General features: G+C 43.7%; 1 protein-coding gene across 1 annotated transcript in view; it reads right to left on the reverse strand.

The window, feature by feature from the left end:
* The window catches only part of LOC144824172 (uncharacterized), a 140,997-nt gene that overhangs the window by 80,153 nt on the left and 41,588 nt on the right, over positions 1-19,256 (reverse strand). The window contains exon 2 of the mRNA XM_078683330.1: positions 7,556-7,687. Coding sequence (XP_078539456.1) covers positions 7,556-7,687 — 132 coding nt within the window. The remainder of the gene's footprint in view (positions 1-7,555; positions 7,688-19,256) is intronic.

Genomic DNA, 19,256 nt, shown 5'->3' on the forward strand with positions numbered 1-19,256 from the left:
CCATAATGACAGGTGCACTCAATCCTCCATGGCCTGAGAACCAGAAATCAATGTGCGCATTTCCATCCCATCTCACACTACCTCTTAAAGGACAAAGGCAGCACCCATTTGTCATAGGATCCTTTTGGACTTGACCCTTTCAGCAGGGTCAGCCCCAAACATTTTGACTATACCCTCCTGTTTTCTAAATCCATTTTTATAAGAGCACAGTGCTGATGGACATTAAGGAAATGTTAGGGTTTAATTATGTCGCTAATCAATCTAAGGAGAGTTTTATGCCCAATATAACCATAACAAAGGGGATAATAATTATTTTCATTATGCTTTAAAGGATAGCTTATCTAAAGAATGGAGGGAAATTGATGAATCCTGTTTTCCAGTTGTTTGAGCAAAAGATATCCCTTAATGGACTTTGGGGAGCCTTTCCCACAGGTGTCAAAGGTCAACACTGCCCTGTTCATCGTCTATGGCCTCAGAGGATGCCCCACTGTCAATAAAAAGGTAGAAAGTTCCTTGAAGAGGGCATTTTCAGAAGCACATTTTCCCACCAGATCAAGTTAATGTGCTGCTTATGTTTTACTGACTATTTGCAAAGATTTTCAAGACCTTTTTTAATGTCTACAAGAGGGTTCTGATCTCTCAGCCATTTTATGCATCATGGAGCTGCTGTCAAAATTTGTATCTGATACTACTTTTGACTCCATGTGGTCATCAGCTACCTCAGCAGGGACAGCAATAGCAGGAATAACCCATTTAGGGCTAACGCCTTGGAAGGTGGATGCAGGGCACAAGACTTTCTCCAATTGTTTTCCTTTTTCCAGATAGAAGTTATTCGGTCCTGAACTAAATGATTTAGTGCAAAACATCGGATATAATGGGTTCAAGATGGGGGACAACGTGGCAGGGGCGGCTCTAGGCTCATGGCAGCCCTGGGCAGGGAGCGTAGGTAGGGGGCCTCGGAAGAGGGGGTCAGGACGGGGGCCCCAAATCCCTGCCAGGGGCCACCAAGCAAATATGTATGCATCCACAGAGGATTATTATATTAAGGATATCTATTGGCGTGGCGGCCCCTGGGGTTTGGCGCCCCTGTGCAGGTGCACAGCTTGCACATGCCTAAGGCCGCCCTCTGCCCGTGAGTTGCATTTGGTGATCAATATCGGCCCCAGCAATCTCAGTAGCAGCCCCAAAAGCCTGTCTATCTGGACATAGTCATGGGGAAAATAGCAAGATTCTACCGCCTCTGGGAACAGTGGATATGAGATGCTTGGGTCCTTTCTCTTATGCGTGATGGCTATATTATACACCTAAAGGAGCTACCCGGTATATTTTTCTAGGCACTCCTCTTCCGCTCTCACAGATAAGGTGCCATATCCTCTTGGATGGTATCAGACCTTTCGAAAAAAAGGGGGCTGTATTGGAAGTACCTTTTCTCCAAAATCAGGGGTTTGTACATATACAATTTTAGCTTTACATAGTTAGTAGAAATGAAACAAGCAAAATGGAGATATACTATCCAGTGCTGTTGGTTTTTAAAACATTTGGGTTGTTGTACGTTGCTTAGATTAGAATTATTATTTTACAGATACACATACATCCCATATTTATTGAATCTTCGATTTAGTAGAATCTTAAACATGCTTAAATCTTGATGTAGTAAAAAACATATAAACATGAAAAACCCTCCCTTTTTTGGTAAGCAGTGTACGCATATACATACTCGGATAAGGGTACTCTGAGTATGAGTTGAAAATAATTTGTATGAATTATGGAGTACATTACTTAGATCTCATGCAAAAATTTGGTGTATGTGTTTTTTAGTAATGGATTCAGCTTTTTAATCAATCTTTGGTCATTTTTTTGTAAATATTTGACTTAAATGAACGTTTTTCCTTTCTCTTTTGCGTTAATTGCACTTGTAGATATCATGGTAGCCGTTTTTCTCCTAGACTGTAATTTAGTCACAATATAATAACCTGTATATTTCCACCATCTAGCATTGATATTGGTAATGTGATTACTCAATTTGATAGTGAGCTGCGGTCTGATTTTTTATGTTCCCTCGGATAAGAACATATTTTATGTGTATCTTAGAGTTATGTATTATTTTGTGCTTTTATGTTTTATATTGTATAATATTGTGTGTTTATTATTGTAATGCTTTGTAAAGAAAATTCAAAGTTGGTTTATATTGTTTATTGTTGTTTTCAGCCTGGATGAAGCTCTTTTTAGCTAGAGGTAAACGTGTTGGCTAAATTTTGATTCGTTTTAGATTATGAACTATAAAGTATACTACATTGAAAGGAGAAGTGTATTGGACATTCTTTGGTACCAGACTGAGAACACTGAATATTACTCTATGAACTGTGCAATAATCAGTTAGTGCCTCTCCGATATTCTGTCTCTTGTAATTGTTGAGGCTGAGGACAATCAGTATCTGGAGGGGGACACAACAGTAAGTAACAAAGGGAGCTTGTAGTTAGAGTGGTCTACATGCATCTGGCGGGGCAGCAGGATACGCCACTGCTTGCCCCAACACTCTCCTTAGCTTGACATTGTGGCGGCGAAGCAGCTCCTACACTCTCCTGTTGGCAGGAGCAGACCAGGGCCCTGCGCTTTCTCCCCAGCTCCGACGAATAGACAGTTAGCGTCATGGTACTTCAGATTCAGTTCTCTGTTTTCACTCAAAAACATATTTCTGCCCTCTATTGTAAGCACATTTCACATCTCATCGAACCATCCAATTTTCTCTGGAATAACTCATTCAAATAGATCAATCTTTTAAATCAGAAAGTTTCAAACATTGGTGAACTCTAGGAAATATTCTACAATAGTCAGATCTCGTGATCATATCCAGCTTTCCATTCTTTTGAGATCAATTAAAAAATAATGGCAAATCTTATGCATGCATATGCATCAACTACATGCCAGGGGCATAGCTATCATTCCTGCTGTATGTGCCATGGGGCCGGGGCCCAGAGCTCTGAGGGGCCCATTCAACCCTGATAATAGCTGTATTTTACCACCCAAACAGCTGTCAAAGGGCCAATTTTTAGTTTCATCCTGCGTAGCCCATGCGCTGCTCTGCGAGGCATGGTGTATGTGGTATGACATAGAAGCTCTGCCCATTTCCCGCCCATCTTTTCAATTGGCTCCTGTTACTGTCTTAGCGAAATCGTTGCTTTTCATTTGTGAATAGGCTTAGTAATGCCTCCTTGGTACCGCCTTGTCTGCATTTGTAACCTCCCATAACGACTGGACTTTTTACATGTGTTTTTACATGGTCTGCTTTATGAAGTCAGTGAGCACTATTTTCTTTAATCAATCTCCCCTATTCTACCCATGACATCGCAGGAGACTGCATGCTTTTATATTATTAGTAATAATTTAAATAAATATTAAATTACAGCGCGGTCCGCTTGAAATATAGCGGCCATGCTTATTTAATTATTTAATTTACGGCGTGGTCCACTTTCATTTTAGCGGCTGCTTAACAGAAACTTTCTTAATTTCGCTTTGGGTGAAAGCGCACCATATGCGCTTTCACATTAGTGTTGGCTGCGTCTCTTAATTTAGACACTGCTCACTCTAACCTGAATTGGGCCAGCAGCATCTAAAGAAAGGGGCTCGGCCACCTTTAAAGTGGTCTTGCATTTGTGAGAGATAGAGCTATTGGCATTAGAAATAACAATGCCTTATATGCATGTGATGCTTTTAAAAACACATAAATAAAAAACGTTTTCATTTACAATGCCAATAGCTCAAACGCTCGCAAATTCGAGACCTATTGCATTGCGAGTGCTTGTTCTTTCTTGCACCTTTGCCCGTGGCATCCTTGTGACACTGCTGCTACACGCTTCAGTTGTGGGAATGGTTAGCATAGATTCTAATGTATATTGGTTCGAAAGCTTCCTTGGTTGCGCGTGCCAGCGGAGATCTTTGTGCACCCTGGCGTCACATGTTGGCATCATTCCGGAGCCCGAACAGTGTTCACAGACCGATAGAAGAGAAATAAACGGAGCACTTGCAGCTTCGCTTAGACTGCCACGAGACAGTTCCCTTTATCTGATCTGTTGTGTAAATGCTCCCTCCTCTTGTGCACACTGACTATGGCCCTCGCGATGTAAAATGAAAACGTTGTCTGTTATGTGTCCCTCAATTTGACTGAAATCAAATGAAACACCTCTAGTCAAGCATGAAAGCGGTAGACCAGACAGGCCTGAGGGCAAAATCTCTCCATATTTATTAAAGTCAAAATTGATTTCAAAGCCCATATGTTAATCGAAAGGGAAAAAAACTGAACTATAGCCTTGTATTTAGCACTCAGTCTTCTGAAAGCCTCTTAAAAATCCCCTTCTTGTTTTTTTAATAGCTTTTCTTACTTTCAAACAGTCTTTCCAAGTTACTCTCCCTCGTTTCAGCCAGATTACTATTTGCCATGTTTTCCTTTTTTGGAATAAAAGCTTAATATGCATACTTTCTTCTTCTGATTACTTTCCAATGATTCATATGAGTGCAATTGGGTTGTTTTTCTATTGCTTCACAGACGCAAAGTTAAGCCTGGAAGGTCCACAAGTTACCGGTCTTCATTCTATGCCAGCTGGTTTATGAGACAAGCATAACAGCGCCGACCATTAGGGCTTTGATTAGATCCACGAATACTTCCTTGGTCACTAAGCTGTCAGCAGTCAGCATGGGCCAGCTCCGAGTTCATCGACCTTTATATTCTCCATAAACATTTCTTCACGGGGTGCAACTATCAAGACTTATGATGAACTATCTCATCTATCCGTTTTTATTCCTCCGCCATTTTATAGAATTACAACACATTTGTAATCTTTTAGCATTATTTAATGGTGAAGCTACTTCTTGTGAATTTATGTTTTACTTGTTTGCGAAGGTTTTAATTAATCATGCAATAAAGTTATTATTATTATTACTATGACAGCCAAAGAAAAAGCAATGGATTTTTCTGTAGTATATTTTACAATTGCAGGGCTCACAATCATAATTGAGCTTTGATCAGGACGTCTAATTTGTATTCAACTACTGGAACTCAAACTTCTACAGGCTGGCATTTTCAAGATGCAATCGATTATATACCAGTAAAGTTGAAGATCAAACTGAATCTTAAAGCTTATTTTTCGCAGTTACATGTCTACCATTTGGCATGATTAAAGTTCTTATTTCCTAATGTAGGTTTTCTGTAATAAATATATTTCTATTGCTTCACAGACCTCTTTACTGCACAAAAGTCGTTGACTGTGGTAGATTTCTCTGTGGGCTTTGCATAATAGTTGGGGAGGGTTAGTGTGGGGTGGATGTTTCTTTGTGACATAGATGAGGTTTTAGCTACTTTTAGGAAAGTGCGGTTGTGGTGGTACATGGTGGTGACATGACATACAATTCCCTTTCAGTCACCTGATGTTGCACTCTGGACCCTACTTGGTAGGTGCATCTCAGGTCTTCATTCTTCCTCTAAGGTATGTTTGGAAAACCTAATATTCAGAAATTTTCCAAACACTGTTTTGTGAGGTTATGCACTTCTTGAGGGAAGGAGATGGGTTCCATAGTTTAAGGCACTCTACTCCCGGGGATATCTATGATCTTTAAGTTTCAGAAGTGTCTACCAGCCACTTCAATGCACTTGGTCCACTGGATGTGCACAAGGTGAAGCCTAGTTTGTCCTTTTTACGTTGCGCCTACTAGACATCTCATGCGCTGTCTGTTGCAAGATGTATTGTTAGCTTACAGTGGGCTTAGAGCCTGTCAATTGCTTGCCATTGGTTGGTTTTCTTGTCAGTCTCATTTGCTTGCTTCTTATTCAAGAGCTAATGTGGACTTTACTTCCTTTTCTTTTGTTTGCCCTTCCCCAGGAACATGGACAGATTAATTGTGCTCTTCACTGCTCGCATTTATGGCAATACTTTTTTCTTTTATTTAGGCACTTCTCAAGAGTGCATTTGTTTTCCAGCCGTCTCCCTTGTGTACTTCTCTCCCCCCCACTGTGCTCCTCTCTTTCACCCATGTGATTCTCCTCCGCAGTGTAGCTTTCTCACACATGTGCTTCTCCTCGTCAGCTCCACATTATTCTCTTTCACCCATTTGGTCCGCTCCAGTGCTCTAATTGGCTCGATTTGTGTGTTGTGTGCTTTTCCCCACCCACGCCCCCTGCGTTGCTTCTGCTCATCTGTGTGCTCATGTTGCTTCCACCCCTCGCACCCATGTTGCTTTTTGTCTCCCACCCCCGCCCTGTGTTGCTTCTGCCCCATTGCTTTCACCCCATATTGTTTCTCCCCACCTACTTACAAAAAAATAAATGTAGGACATATTTTTTATTTTTAGTTATTGATCCAACTCAGAGTGGTAACTAAAAAGAGAAAAAGAGACCATGTAATTTTGTACGCACCCACTTGCATGGTACACCTTCCTAACATTTTTTACTGCAGGCCACGCAAAAATCTTTAAAAAAAAATCATTTAGCTATTCTGCACCACATCAGGATGCAGTGCAGAATCGGTGCTTAATTTGAGACAGTGGTTTAAGTGCTCAGAACTGGCCCTTAATTGGTAATACCGAAACTTATGCCAGTCCACCACATGGTGGAGCTGTTTGTCTAATTTTGAAATGAGCGCAACAGTAATTGTTGAATAATAAAATAGACAATAAAATTACTATTACCTGTCGCCAAAGCGATTCTTATAGATTTGGGGCCTGGACTAGTCTGAATTGTCACACTTGTAGGAGTGTGATGGTTAGTAGTTGTGTTGGGACTGTCATTGGCAACACTGTCAGGGGCAATGGGCGGTGCAAGCTGCAATGGCCTCCTGACGAGGGCCCTGGCACTTATTTATTTTTATACTACAAATTAAGCACTACACAACGTACGTTCAATAGAATCCTTCTTGGCCCAGATTTACAGCAGCAAGGTTTGACTACTGTAGGATAATATGCATAGTCCAGGATGTTATTCAGAACAGGAGGAAGGTTGGTTATGTTAGTTTGCACAAGCTGCCTGGCTCAAAACCAGTACCCTGTGCCCATGTAATGGTGCCACCTGTGTAAGAAACTAATAGTGGCCATATTTATATATGCTGGTCATCCACTATTTCCACAGTGGCACTGTGCTACAATGCATTTTGCAATTACTGATCTGAATAGTTAAAATCTTGTCTGAAATGCCATGCAAAAGTTGATTTCTGTCAACATCATTCTGGCAAAAAAGAGAAAACGCTTTCTTTTTAAAGCAGTTTTGGACTCACCTCTTAGTAAAACAGATTTAGAGATACAATTGCACTCAAAGATTCAAAGGGCCTTCAAAAAAACACCCACAAAAATTTAACAAAATAGACGAAAATGTAATGCAGTTTGGGAACACCTGTTCTTACAGGACGTGTGCTCCCTTGGATTTTCAGAAAATAAACACTTCAATATGGGGGCGTTGTACACATTCCCTCTATATATGGCATGCGTTCGGCCGGTTTATGGCGGTGTGTCCGAGGGAACCAAGGCCTCTAGGTCCACACCCATGGCTCCAGAAGAGACTGACTCCTCTCACCTGATTGGCTCATCGTTGTGCCGCCGGTAGTAGGGGCAGTTACCGTAGTGCTCGCAGAAGGGTCGGCAGCAGGAACAGTAGCGTCAGCAGCAGCAGCAGGTGAACACATCAGAGCCCACAGCAGCAGAACACCTAGAATGGGAGAGGAACAAAGACATCCAAGTCAGAATCCAATTCAAAGGATGCTGGATGGTGGACAAAGCCATCAGCGACAACACCCACCCTACCTATGGGATCCCGTCTGGCCTTGTGTGGTGGCCAGGAACACAGCAAGACCACTACACATGGAAATCACACAGTTCAAGGCCTCCAAGGCACCCAAGCAGACTGCCTCAGCAAGAACTAGAGGCAACACAGCTTCCTGTTTTGAGAAAACAGTTTAAAGCCTATCTTTGTAGACCATTTTTAGCTACTCTGACGACACACTGCAGACGTCAATTCATAGTTTTGTATCTTATCTTCTGTGTCACTTTGTATATCCCATGTTTCCTCTTATTAAATTCCATGTAATCCTGGTCTTCTGTCTTTTTAAGGTTCCTTGTAAAGTACCCTAACACCTGCACTGGTCAGTTCGCGCTATATAAATACTCAAATAAGTAACTAAGTAAAGAGCAAAGGCACAGTACATGTTTGGTCATTACAGGAAGGGAACCCCGTAGGTTTTTGATTTGACATCAATCAGTCAAACGCCGGATGGAATTGCATTTTCAGTCAAACCAATGGTGATTTCGTTTAGAAGTAGGATCATAGAAGCTGCATAGGTGAAACAATATTGAAAAAAAATCTATTTGCACCGATTTTTCCGTTTTTGCGATGAGGAGCAGAGAAGGTGATTGTGTTCTCTTCAAATTGCAGAAATATTTTAGCATGGAGAAAACTAAAACAAAATCATTGGTACAGAAACAATAGAGATTTCAATAAGAATCCTAATCTTTGAATAACTTTAGGAAAGGGGGGGCCGCTCGGCCCCCACGCACACATGGCTGGGCCCGGCCCCCCCCCTCCACCAGTCCTGGTTGGACCGCGCGTCCCGCCAGTTGACCCGAAAGCAGTTTTGCGCTTCCGGGTCGAGAGGGCGGGATCGCGGCGTTAGGGGGGGTTTAAGAGCCTGGGGAGCGCGGGAAGCGGCCTCTTTGTGCCGGCGCTCCCCAGGCTCGCTCCTCACCCCGCTGTGGGGCCTTTAATTTGGGGAATAACAGGCACATTTTGGTGCTTACTGCTAAATGCTGGCCTTTTTTCACCTGTAAGATGCTGGCAGATTTCACCTGACAACAAATAAGAGAGGGTGTGAACTCTCACGCACACGGTAATTGACAAATGTGATAAACTATGCACCACTTATAAGTGCGCACACTGTACAGACAGGTGTTATGCAAGGACTGCAATATAATGTGGCAACTGCAAGCAGTCCCAGAATGAAGCCACTATAGCGGGCGAATTGCGGACCTGGTCAGTTACCTTGCAGTCAATAGGGTCATTATTTGAATGGTGAAGCAAGCGCAATGGCGCCAGGTCCAAAAGTTGTCAGAATGTCTCTGAACACTAGGTATTGCTATATTTAACGACTAAATAGGCAATCTAAAATACAGTTTCTTTCCAGCATTAGGGTCATGTTTTCAATGGTGCAACAGGTGCAGTGACTCAGCGGCCCAACGTTCTAGGAACCCCTCTAAACACCTAATATTGCTATACTTGGCTACTGAACAGGCAGTTACAAGTGCTGGTATCTTGCAGACAACAGGGGCATGATTTGAATGGTGCAGTAGGTGCAGTGGCGCCAAGTCAAAAAGTTGTCAGAATCCCTCTAAACATATAATGTTGCCAATACATAGGTAGTGGGGTTCCTATGTGTCCGTATAAGTTAAAAGCAGTATTCTGTACTAACTACGCAAGTTAGAATAATCCGACAAGGGGGTTCATTCTGCTCTCTTAAAGACCCAAGCATAGCTATTCCTTTTGGATCAATTCCACTGAACGGGCTGCACAAAGTTTCAGGATGAGGCGCGTATTACGAAATAATGTATCCAACGAACATATAATGTAGTCTGCTGCTGGGTTATATAAAGTGAAACAATGATTTTAGGTGTAGCCTTTAGAGTGAGTCATCCTGTAGGCCGATGATAAACATCTTGCATCCACGTAATGTTCAAGGAGTGTGAGGCAAGAGCACTGCCTATAGCCCTGATGAGAGATGCACACTGTAACCATCCAGGCAGTACAATATCTGATTGCTTAATGGGAGTCCAGTTGTATGATTTGCCAAGAAACGCTGTATGGCGTTCATCCTTTACATCACTGATGTTTTAAGACGTCAGGGCTTGGCGTATGTGACTATTTGGAACTTGCATGGTGGACTAGGTTAGTCTTCTTCTGTGACCAGCTGGTGCCAGCTCTCTAGTCATAGAAAACCTGCTTAATTGCTATGGAGTTATTAATTGTATCAGTATCCTTACATTGCCAGGATTCTTTCCTCTTAACAATTGAGATCCGGTAGCAAGTTGGTATGTGATATCACCGAGGTTATAATAGATTGAGATTAGGAGGACCATTGAAATGTTAAGTTCCTCGCCTTCCTCATGCGGTTGAAAGAAGGAGGTAGCTCAGATATATACTGTGATGTTGATCTGTGGGTAAGGACTGTCATTTAGGCCCCCCCTTATCAGCAGTTTGGAATAGTATTCTTCTGTGGAGTATTAGTTTAATCAATTTTAGAGACAACAACAGCAGCAAGTCCCTGGGTTTGCTTTCATTGCTTCGTATACTAGCTGGGTCGGGCCCAGAGTGCAGGAGACTCTTATATGGATATTTCAATTTTTGCGTCCCGCCCTACTTTTCTCTTCTCTTCTCAATTTTATGCATTACTAAACGCAACAAATCTTGGGTGGCAGGGACTTCCAGGGCTTGGCCACTTGGACCAAGAAAGCGAATCCGCTAGTGGATTTCTTATTGTAACCTGAATTGAGGGTCTGAGGTGCTACCTCTGAGCGAGGAGCCCTGTTTTTATCTGCATTGCTTACATTTCGTTTGTAGTGGTACGCCTTTTCCTTGCGATGCTCTGTAGATGGTGCAGAATGCCTTAAACATTAAACTAGCCAGATCAGGTAGCCATTGAGGTGCTTGTGGAAGTGGCGTCATTTGTTCTTGGGGGAAATTATGTGAGCATATTGAGAAGGGTTGCCTACCATATGCTGTCCGCTATTCTAGTGGGCACATCGCACCAGTTCAAGCGGCCCTCATTGATGGTAGGTTGAAGACAGCCTTATAAGAGAGCTATCCTAGTGGTAGCTGTGGAGAGCAGCCTTCAGGCTAAGTCTTGGAGGAATGTAAAGCAGCTTGTTTTAACAGTCTATAATCTCATGAAGGAGTAAATGAAAGGGGAACCACACCAGGTGTATATAAAATGTATGTATTTGTTCTAACACATCCCTCTAGTCCCTTTACGAGGCTAGAGGCAAGGAAAAATTACAGTCAGTAAACTTAGTTAACACACAGTAAATTAGCACAATATACGTTGAGCCCTTAAGGGCTTACCGAACCATATATCAAGAAAGTGGCATACAGACGAGGCCTAGAGCACAAACTGAGGCTATGCTGACCATTAAGGCGCTGCGTTCAGGTCGCAGTCTCCTCTGGAGGCGTGGGTTGGTCCCACTTCTGACAGAACTTTTAAAAAATAAAAAAAATAAAAAATAAAAAGGGGGTGAAACACATGTCAGGGGATGCTTGTGATCATGTCAGGTTGGCTTGGGTTGGTATTTACCAGAAGCCAAAGTGGGGATCTAAAAAAGGCTTGGATGCCATTTTACAGCCTGGCATGGTTGGGGCTGTGCTAATCCTTTGCGTAAACACTTTGATGCTGCACTGGCAAACAGACCGTTCCTTGCAAACTTTTATCCGATGCATGAAGACGTGGGTGGAAAACCAGGAATAGGAGGTGATGTCCTGATCTGCAGCAGAATTTTAATAACAACGAATGTGCTGTGGCACTGCACTTTACACTGTGTATCGTCCTTAAGGAGTCATGAAGCCGCTAGTGTATTCACTGTGGACCCCATGCACTGTGTCACTGCACTTCACACTGGGTATTATTCTTTAATGAAGGTCATTCTACAGGGCACCCTCTCCGTAACACTGATGCAAACACGGGACACAAACTGAGGTTATGCTAAACACTTACAGTTGGAAGTTTTACTGACAATGCATCTGGCGCTAATCTTATCTAGAACTTAGCATGTGAGGGCAATGTAAGACAAGCATGTGTACTGCAGTTATCGCCGGGAAGCCAGACACACTAACCGTTTGTGTTTGTCTTTTCCATTTATGTATGGCCGGGTCCATGGTGGATATCTGTAAAGCGCTCCACACCGCAACAACTGCAACAGGTGGAAAGCCAAAGGGATGTGTACGTCAGGGAGAGGATGGCAAGCAACGACATCAGATTTGATGGGCGATCGATCAAGGACGCCGGAGGTGCCAACACTGGGTTGACGGTTTTTGGTGCGTTACCCTAGATTGGGCTGGCCGCAGTAATGTAGCGGGATGTTGCTTCACATAAAATGGCAGTAGTTGCCTTATCAGGAAATTGTATTTCTACAGTAACGGCGCCTGTGCTCGCAGGGCCACCAGGGTCATCATGGTTTATTCATAGGTTACCAATTGGTAGGGCCAAGGATAGGGATGTGGCAGTGCACAAGGGTGTGCATTGCTAGCCTGGGCAAACCCAGGAGTAATAGGCCTATGCAACACCTCAGCACCACTTGTCGGGAAGTGGGGACTTCCATAGTAAAGAAGTAGACATACACTTAACATTTCCGAGAGCGGAGTGGGCAGGTGTGGGGGGTTAGCAGACTTCACGATACGCCAGTGGGAGCCTTTTGGGGGCCTGTGGTTACCCGGGTAGCATTTTCAGTTGCTCTGACAATGGGTGTCAGCGTCAAGAGCACCGCATCTTATCGAGCGCAGCAGCGTAGGCGCGTGGGTCGGGTGTATATGTCTAGTGCCAGGATACCCCCGGTCACAGCACTTACAGGGACCCCAAAGATGGGGTCTGTCCGTCCAGAGTGGGGAAGGAGAGGTACTCGATAGGCACGCCCCACCACCCTCAGTCATTATCTGACTTGCGGGTAGTAACGATGGGGTTTAATTGGGCAAAGGGGGCCCTGGTGAAAGGGATAATCGCAGCAGCAAGCAGGCTAGCAAAGTATAAAACCCAGACTGCACCATAGGGGTCTCAGTTGTTTCCCAGGCGGCAGGAGAAAGGGGGGGGTGGACTCTGTTAGTGCGCAGAATCACTCGGTGAAGAATCACTCGGAAAAGAGGATCAACACTTGGATCGAGAAATTATTTCAGACACCTCATTGCAGTATATTCCACAGGGGTGCATCCGAGAGGGACAATTTAGATTAGCAGGGGGGGGTTCACTTGAAGGGGACAAAACTGGTTGGAGGGGTTATCTCTACTTGCAGGTTAGGGGTCCATTTGACAGAGTCAGGGAATGCCCTATTGATAGGGAACAAACTAGCAGGGGTAGAGGGTTTTGATTAGGAAGATATGACCTTTCAGTGTAGGCGGTTGGGGGGGGCCAGATAGTCGGTCAACTATGCTGGCCTGTGGCGGTAAGGTCATAATCGGTGAGCAGCAATTTAAGGTCCTTAGGTGGGGGCGGCCCCATTCACGAAAGGGGTCTCCCAGGGGGAGGGGCCATTGGTCTCTCCCAGAACTTCAGGGGCAGGATATCCGCTTGCTTGGGTGCGGGTGAGGGGAGTCACGCTTTCTTCAGGCTGGTAGCCACCCCGCACATACACTATGACGTCATCAAAGGGCGCGAGTGTAAGGGCCCTCCTGTTATGGTTAAATGGAGTTCACGGAGCGCACGAGTTTAAACGGGCCCTTGTTGCGCATGCGCATCTCGGACGCGGGAGCGTAGCTGGGTAAAAGGATCTGACACCGGTTAGCGACCTTGCCGTAGGACCAGAAATTATTAAAATGCAAATTCATATCAGGATGTTAGATTCGGTTAGGAACCACGCTGTATTAGACATTTGTTAAGGTTAGCCCACCATGCCTGTCTAAACTGGATGTAATTCTAATGTCTGAATTTTGCATTTAATAATTATGTAAATAATGTTATTTTATTAAAATTTTAATTTTGTTTCATATTTTAATAAATACGGCCGGGCGGTCTCAAGCTCGAGAGCCCCTGCCTTCCAAAGAATTCTGTTGTTGGCCTGATAAGTGTGTAACTGTAGTATGCATGTTTGGGGGGGGGGGAGTGGCCGGCAGTCACAGACCATGAGACAATATTAAGCAAATTGGGTTCCCACTTTTCTGGACACACTTGCAAGAATACATTTATCAAGCTGATGTTCTCTCGAACCCTTTCCCATTATTTACATTTAATAAATCTAAAACATTTTCTCTCCACTTTCCTGAGCACTCTGTAGCACCTCCCTCCTTCTTAGGATGCCGGATCTCGGCAGCTGACGTCAGACGCAGAATGACATCAGAGGCTGGAAACAGCTGAGCATCACGAAGGGACGCGCATGAACACGGGAGCGGGAGCAGAGGAGAGCGAGAGCCGGTGTGCTTTTTTCTCATTGTTGGGTCCCGCTCCTGAATAATCCAGTGCAATGTCCCTTTACTGATGCTGTGGGTCTTCGCCTTGCTAGCACCATATCCGCTTCATATTGGCTCAGTGCGGTTCAACGGGCAGCCTTCATGTTTACCGAGCCTGCAGATTTCTTGATCGTGCTCCTTGGAATGCAGGGAGTGACTGCCTGTGGGGGTACTAGACTCACCTCAGGACTACGGCCCTCAGGCAATCAGGCGGTATTTATTTATATGTTTACTTACCTGTTAAATTTCGTAATCCATACATTACTACCCCCTGCCCTGCCCCTCCCCCTCCCCACGTCACCGCCCTGCAGTTACACCTACTTCCGGCCGTGGCTGTCTATGCCATTGGGACCACCAGGTTTCTCTCCAAGAGGGGGTAAGTGCATGTGTGTTTCTTACAGGCCGGTGTATGGGGGTTCCCTGTACTACTTGGTTGAGGGTTGCTGGGGGTGTCCCATGTACTAATTTTGGCTACCTTGTTACGGGGTCTGCTCAACAACTGCATTATGCGAAATCTCACTAAAGGCACTAAAGGCACTGTAGCAGCCCACTCTGACTCCCCAAGTCTGGGTCAAAGGGTGAAAAAACAAGTTAGCCAGGCTGCTTCTCGGACAAACCGTGCTGCGGCTCTTAGGAAAGATCTGGACTTGAACAATGAAAACGCTGATATGGCAGGTTCCGAGTTTGGCAAACTAGACCACCTTGGAGGTGCTTATGTGGATCTGGATTCCAGCATAAGCCCCTTCTCTATTGCCTCTTCCAGGGCTGATACCTCCACTTCATCAGATCTGGCAAAGCTAAAGACAGCGGAGGTGGAGGGGACAGCGACAACCATACGGACCTTAGTAAAGATGGGAGTCCTAGGGATGGCAGCCACTCTCCTTCTCAATCCCCTCCTCTGCTTTTGCCTTCTTCTGGGGGGAGCTCATCTGAACTATCTACTCCCGTGGACGCTGGCTTGATCATCACAGATGAGTCTATATCCTGTGATCCACAGGCTTTGCAGTCTGAAGTTAGGCCGGAATTGATCCAGGATAACTCCTCCCATGATAACAGACCCTATTCCATGCAATGGGATGCTAAGAGCCTCATTAACTTGATTCTGGATGATATTCAAGATCTGTAAGTCTCCCAATCCGATGAAATCGCTGTAATCCACGATCCGTCTAACTAAAATTGAAGAAAGCACGGCCCAGGTCCCGGCATGTCTTCTTGAGGCAGAGACTAGGATTTCGCAATTGGAGGACCAAGTTTCAAGTATGAATAATAAAGTTGCCTCCTTCCACGGCCACAAAACAGCATTGGAGTTCAAACTGGAGGAATTGTAGAATCATTCTAGACGCTCCAATATCTGCATTCTTGGTTTTCGGAGGGCCTCGAGGGCCAACAGACTCTACAATGGATTGACTTGCTAATTAAAAAAAATTCCTTCCGGAGTTTAATATCGGGTACAAATAATCAACAAAGACCACCTCATATGAAGTCAGTATATATTCCGGTGTTGGTGGAATACACTCAGTGTGTTAAAATACCCCTCACACACCAAAAGGGCCCTTGGTGTCATGCTTCATCATCGGGGTCTTCCCGTCCCGCTGCGGGACGGGGAAGTGCTGCGACAAGCGACTACGCTGGAGCACCTTTTTAATGTGGGTACTATGTGAGTGAATTGGAGTGAGTGTCAGTGGCATGACACCAAGGGCCCTTTTGGTGTGTGAGGGGTATTTTAACACACTGAGTGTATTCCACCAACACCGGAATATATACTGACTTCATATGAGGTGGTCTTTGTTGATTATTTGTACTTTCATAAGAGGAGGATTTGCCCACCTCGGTGCCGTGTGGCACCACCTCTTCACTCCCCCTTTGATATCCTTAACGTTTAATATCGGGTGCCAGCACATCTTCCTCCCAATGCTAAATTTCCATGGACAATCCTGGTTAATTTTGGGTATTTCAGGGTCAAGGAACAAATTCTAGCCAAGGCCATAAAGCAGCAACAGTTTACCTCGTCAGAGGTCCCACTGTGTCTTATCTTGCCGGACATGTCGGCTTCCACAGCCAAAAGGCGGAAAGAGTTTGTTAAAATGTTACATCTGTTTGAGGAACAGGGGGCGCAGGCAGTGATTGCCCAACAGAGCAAGTTAAAAGCGCTCGTCAAAGGCAGATTTCTTGTATTTTGTAATGTCCCCGGGAGCTCAGGAATTACTGTAACAAATTTCTTTAGATAAGTCCTAATGGCCTGTAGATTTAAAAATGTTAATATAATGTCAACGTGTTAATGTAATGAGTTTACAAATGTTTTCAATCTCTTGTTTATTCTTTCTTGGCCTCTTATCCTGATGATCTTCCTTTTCAGGCATATCTTCTTAGGCAGCCTCTTTTCTATTGCCTTGTTTCCCCTACTTTTTCCTTTTCTTTTGCTCTTTTCTGCTTATTCATCTGTTGAAGGGTGGAGTAGGTAGACTGGCAGCACTTGGCAACAAGTCATAGTGCCAGTTGAGGGGGGGGAGGGATAGCCTGTCAGGTGTGAGCAAGGACGGTGGTCTGCTCATGGTGACTTTGGGAGGAGGGTGGGGTCACGGGGGTGGAAAAGAGAGCATGAGGGAAAAAAGAAATCAATTTTTAAAATCCAGAATCATCCATTCATTATTACTATACTCGTATTTGGTTAGGCTTAGGTTGGGGCTATTGATTGATGCCGTAGTTTTCCAGAACACTTTTGTCTATGTTGACAGGCCGGATAATATCTTGCCGTCTGCTAATGGATAAAAAGGAAAATTTGAAAGTGGTTTCTTTCAATGTTAATGGTCTCAACAATAAGAAGAAAATGCGGACCATTGAGGCACGGATTAAGACAGATAATCCAGCTGCCATTCTAATACAAGAGACTCGTATACCGGCGGGGAAACAAGTAGACTTCCAAATGTTTAGGTCCTGGGCAGCTTATAGGGGTTTCTCCTCCTCTTCGGCGTCTCATCGGGGTAAGGTGATATTCCTTAGCAAAAAACCTCAGGCTGAGGTAGTTCATTTTGTAAGCGATCAGAGGGGAAGGTGGTGCTGGGCCACCTGCAATCTCAGGAATAGATTTTTAACTTTTGCCAGCATATATGCCCCAGTAGAGGATAATCCTATGCCGTATGAAGAGTTTTTTCAATCTTTAATTCAAATACCTGGCAAATTGTTCATAGGGGGGGGGGGGATTTAAATTTTTTATGAACACTAAAATGGACTCCTCAGCTATATCCAAAACAGCTAAAACCAAAAACTTTAAAAGTTTTACAAAACTATGGTAAGACCTTGGACATATCTGATCCACGGAGGGCAGTATTTCCCACTAAGATCGCCTATACTTGTTTTTCGGGTAGATTTCGCACTTCCTCACGCATTGATTTTTTCCTAATTTCTAGGAGACTGCAGAGAATCCTTCCGAATGAAATTTCAGATCATGCGATGGTCATTATGGAGTTAGAGTTGGGTAAATATATTACGACTCCTAAAAGTTGGATGTTAAAAAGGCTATATCTATTAGAAGAGAGCTGGGTGCTTTTTATTAAAACAGAGATAAAGGAGTTTCTTGAGCGAAATCATGGCTCAGCCCCTCTGCTTTTAACCAGCAGCAACTTGATCAGGCTAAATAGGATCTTAGCGAAAAATATTATGTTAAAAGTCAATCCTTTTTTCAGCACCTTAGGCAAATGGTCTATGAAGAGAGTAATTATACCGGGAGGATTCTCGCCTGGCAGGCCAGGGAGCAGGCAGTAACCAATCAGATAAGCGCACTAAAATGTCCTATAACCAGTATCTGTTCTGATGACCCGGGGGTCATAGGGGATATAATGTCACAACATTATAGGAATATATCTGGCCAACAACAGCCCATTGACAGGACATCTTTGGGAGAGTTTATTCAGAGAATTAAATTGCCAGTACTTTCAGTTGCAGAAAAATTGAGTATGGTGAGTCCTTTCATGAAAAAAGAACTGGGGGATGTTATTAAAAATCTCCTGAATGGCAAAGCCTGTGGCCCGGATGGCCTGCCAGCTGAATTTTTTTAAAACCTTTTCTAGCACCATATTGGAATATCTTTTGCTGATTGCTAACTTAGTTTTTATAGAGTGGTTTAATACCATTTTCATTTAGAAAAGGAAATATAGTCAGCTTTTTGAAAAAAGGAAAGGATTGTGAAGAGCCGAATTTGTATTGTTCCATCACGCTTTTAAATTCTGACTATAAAATTATTACTAAACTGTTAGCTAACCGATTTAATGGAATTGCCTCGCACCTGATCCATCCTGACCAAATTGGTTTTATCACAGGGAAGCAGCTCGGGACCAATACATACTATCTCGCTGAAGCACGTGATTATTTTGAGACTCTGAAGATACCAACTCTGGTCCTCTTATTAGATGCCGAGAAGGCATTTGACCTAGTTGTTTGGGAGACCTCATTTTTTATTCTGTCAAATTTCAGCATACCTCCCAAAATTACGGGGCTGATTCAGAAATTGTACTTGAATGCAGAAGCCAACATTATCATCAATGCCTCGGAGGTTGGCCAAGTCAGTGTTAAACGGGGGACTAGGCAAGGCTTCCCACTGTCTCCGGTGTTATTCACCTGTTTTATTGAAACATTGGCGAAAGCCATTCGGAATAGTTTGGATATCTGTCCTCCTCTACCAACTATGGGAAAATTTAAATTATACTCCGATGATATCATGCTCATAAAAAGCCTGGGAAGGAGGTGCAAGCAAAAGCTTTTGACATTTTTGAACAATTTGGGTCGCTTGGCGGATATAAAATTAATTTTAAAAACAACAGAATTAATACAGTGTAGCTGTGAGCCTACGGATTTACTTCTCGATATTCTTCTTTGTCTAAATACAAAACCGAAAATATATCTGTGTGTTTATTTTATGGCTCGAATTTTTGAATTATATGATTTAAATTTTGCCCCACCTCTGCGAAAAGTTCAGGACTTATTCTGTCGATGGAATTCTCTTCCAATAACCATTTCTGGTAGGGTCGCATTGATTAAAATGTCTGTTCTTCCGCTATTTAATTTCTTATTTTCCGTGATTCCCTGTGTT

This window comes from Lissotriton helveticus, chromosome 3_1, assembly GCF_964261635.1.
Source record: "Lissotriton helveticus chromosome 3_1, aLisHel1.1, whole genome shotgun sequence".
NCBI classification, from domain to species: domain Eukaryota; kingdom Metazoa; phylum Chordata; class Amphibia; order Caudata; family Salamandridae; genus Lissotriton; species Lissotriton helveticus.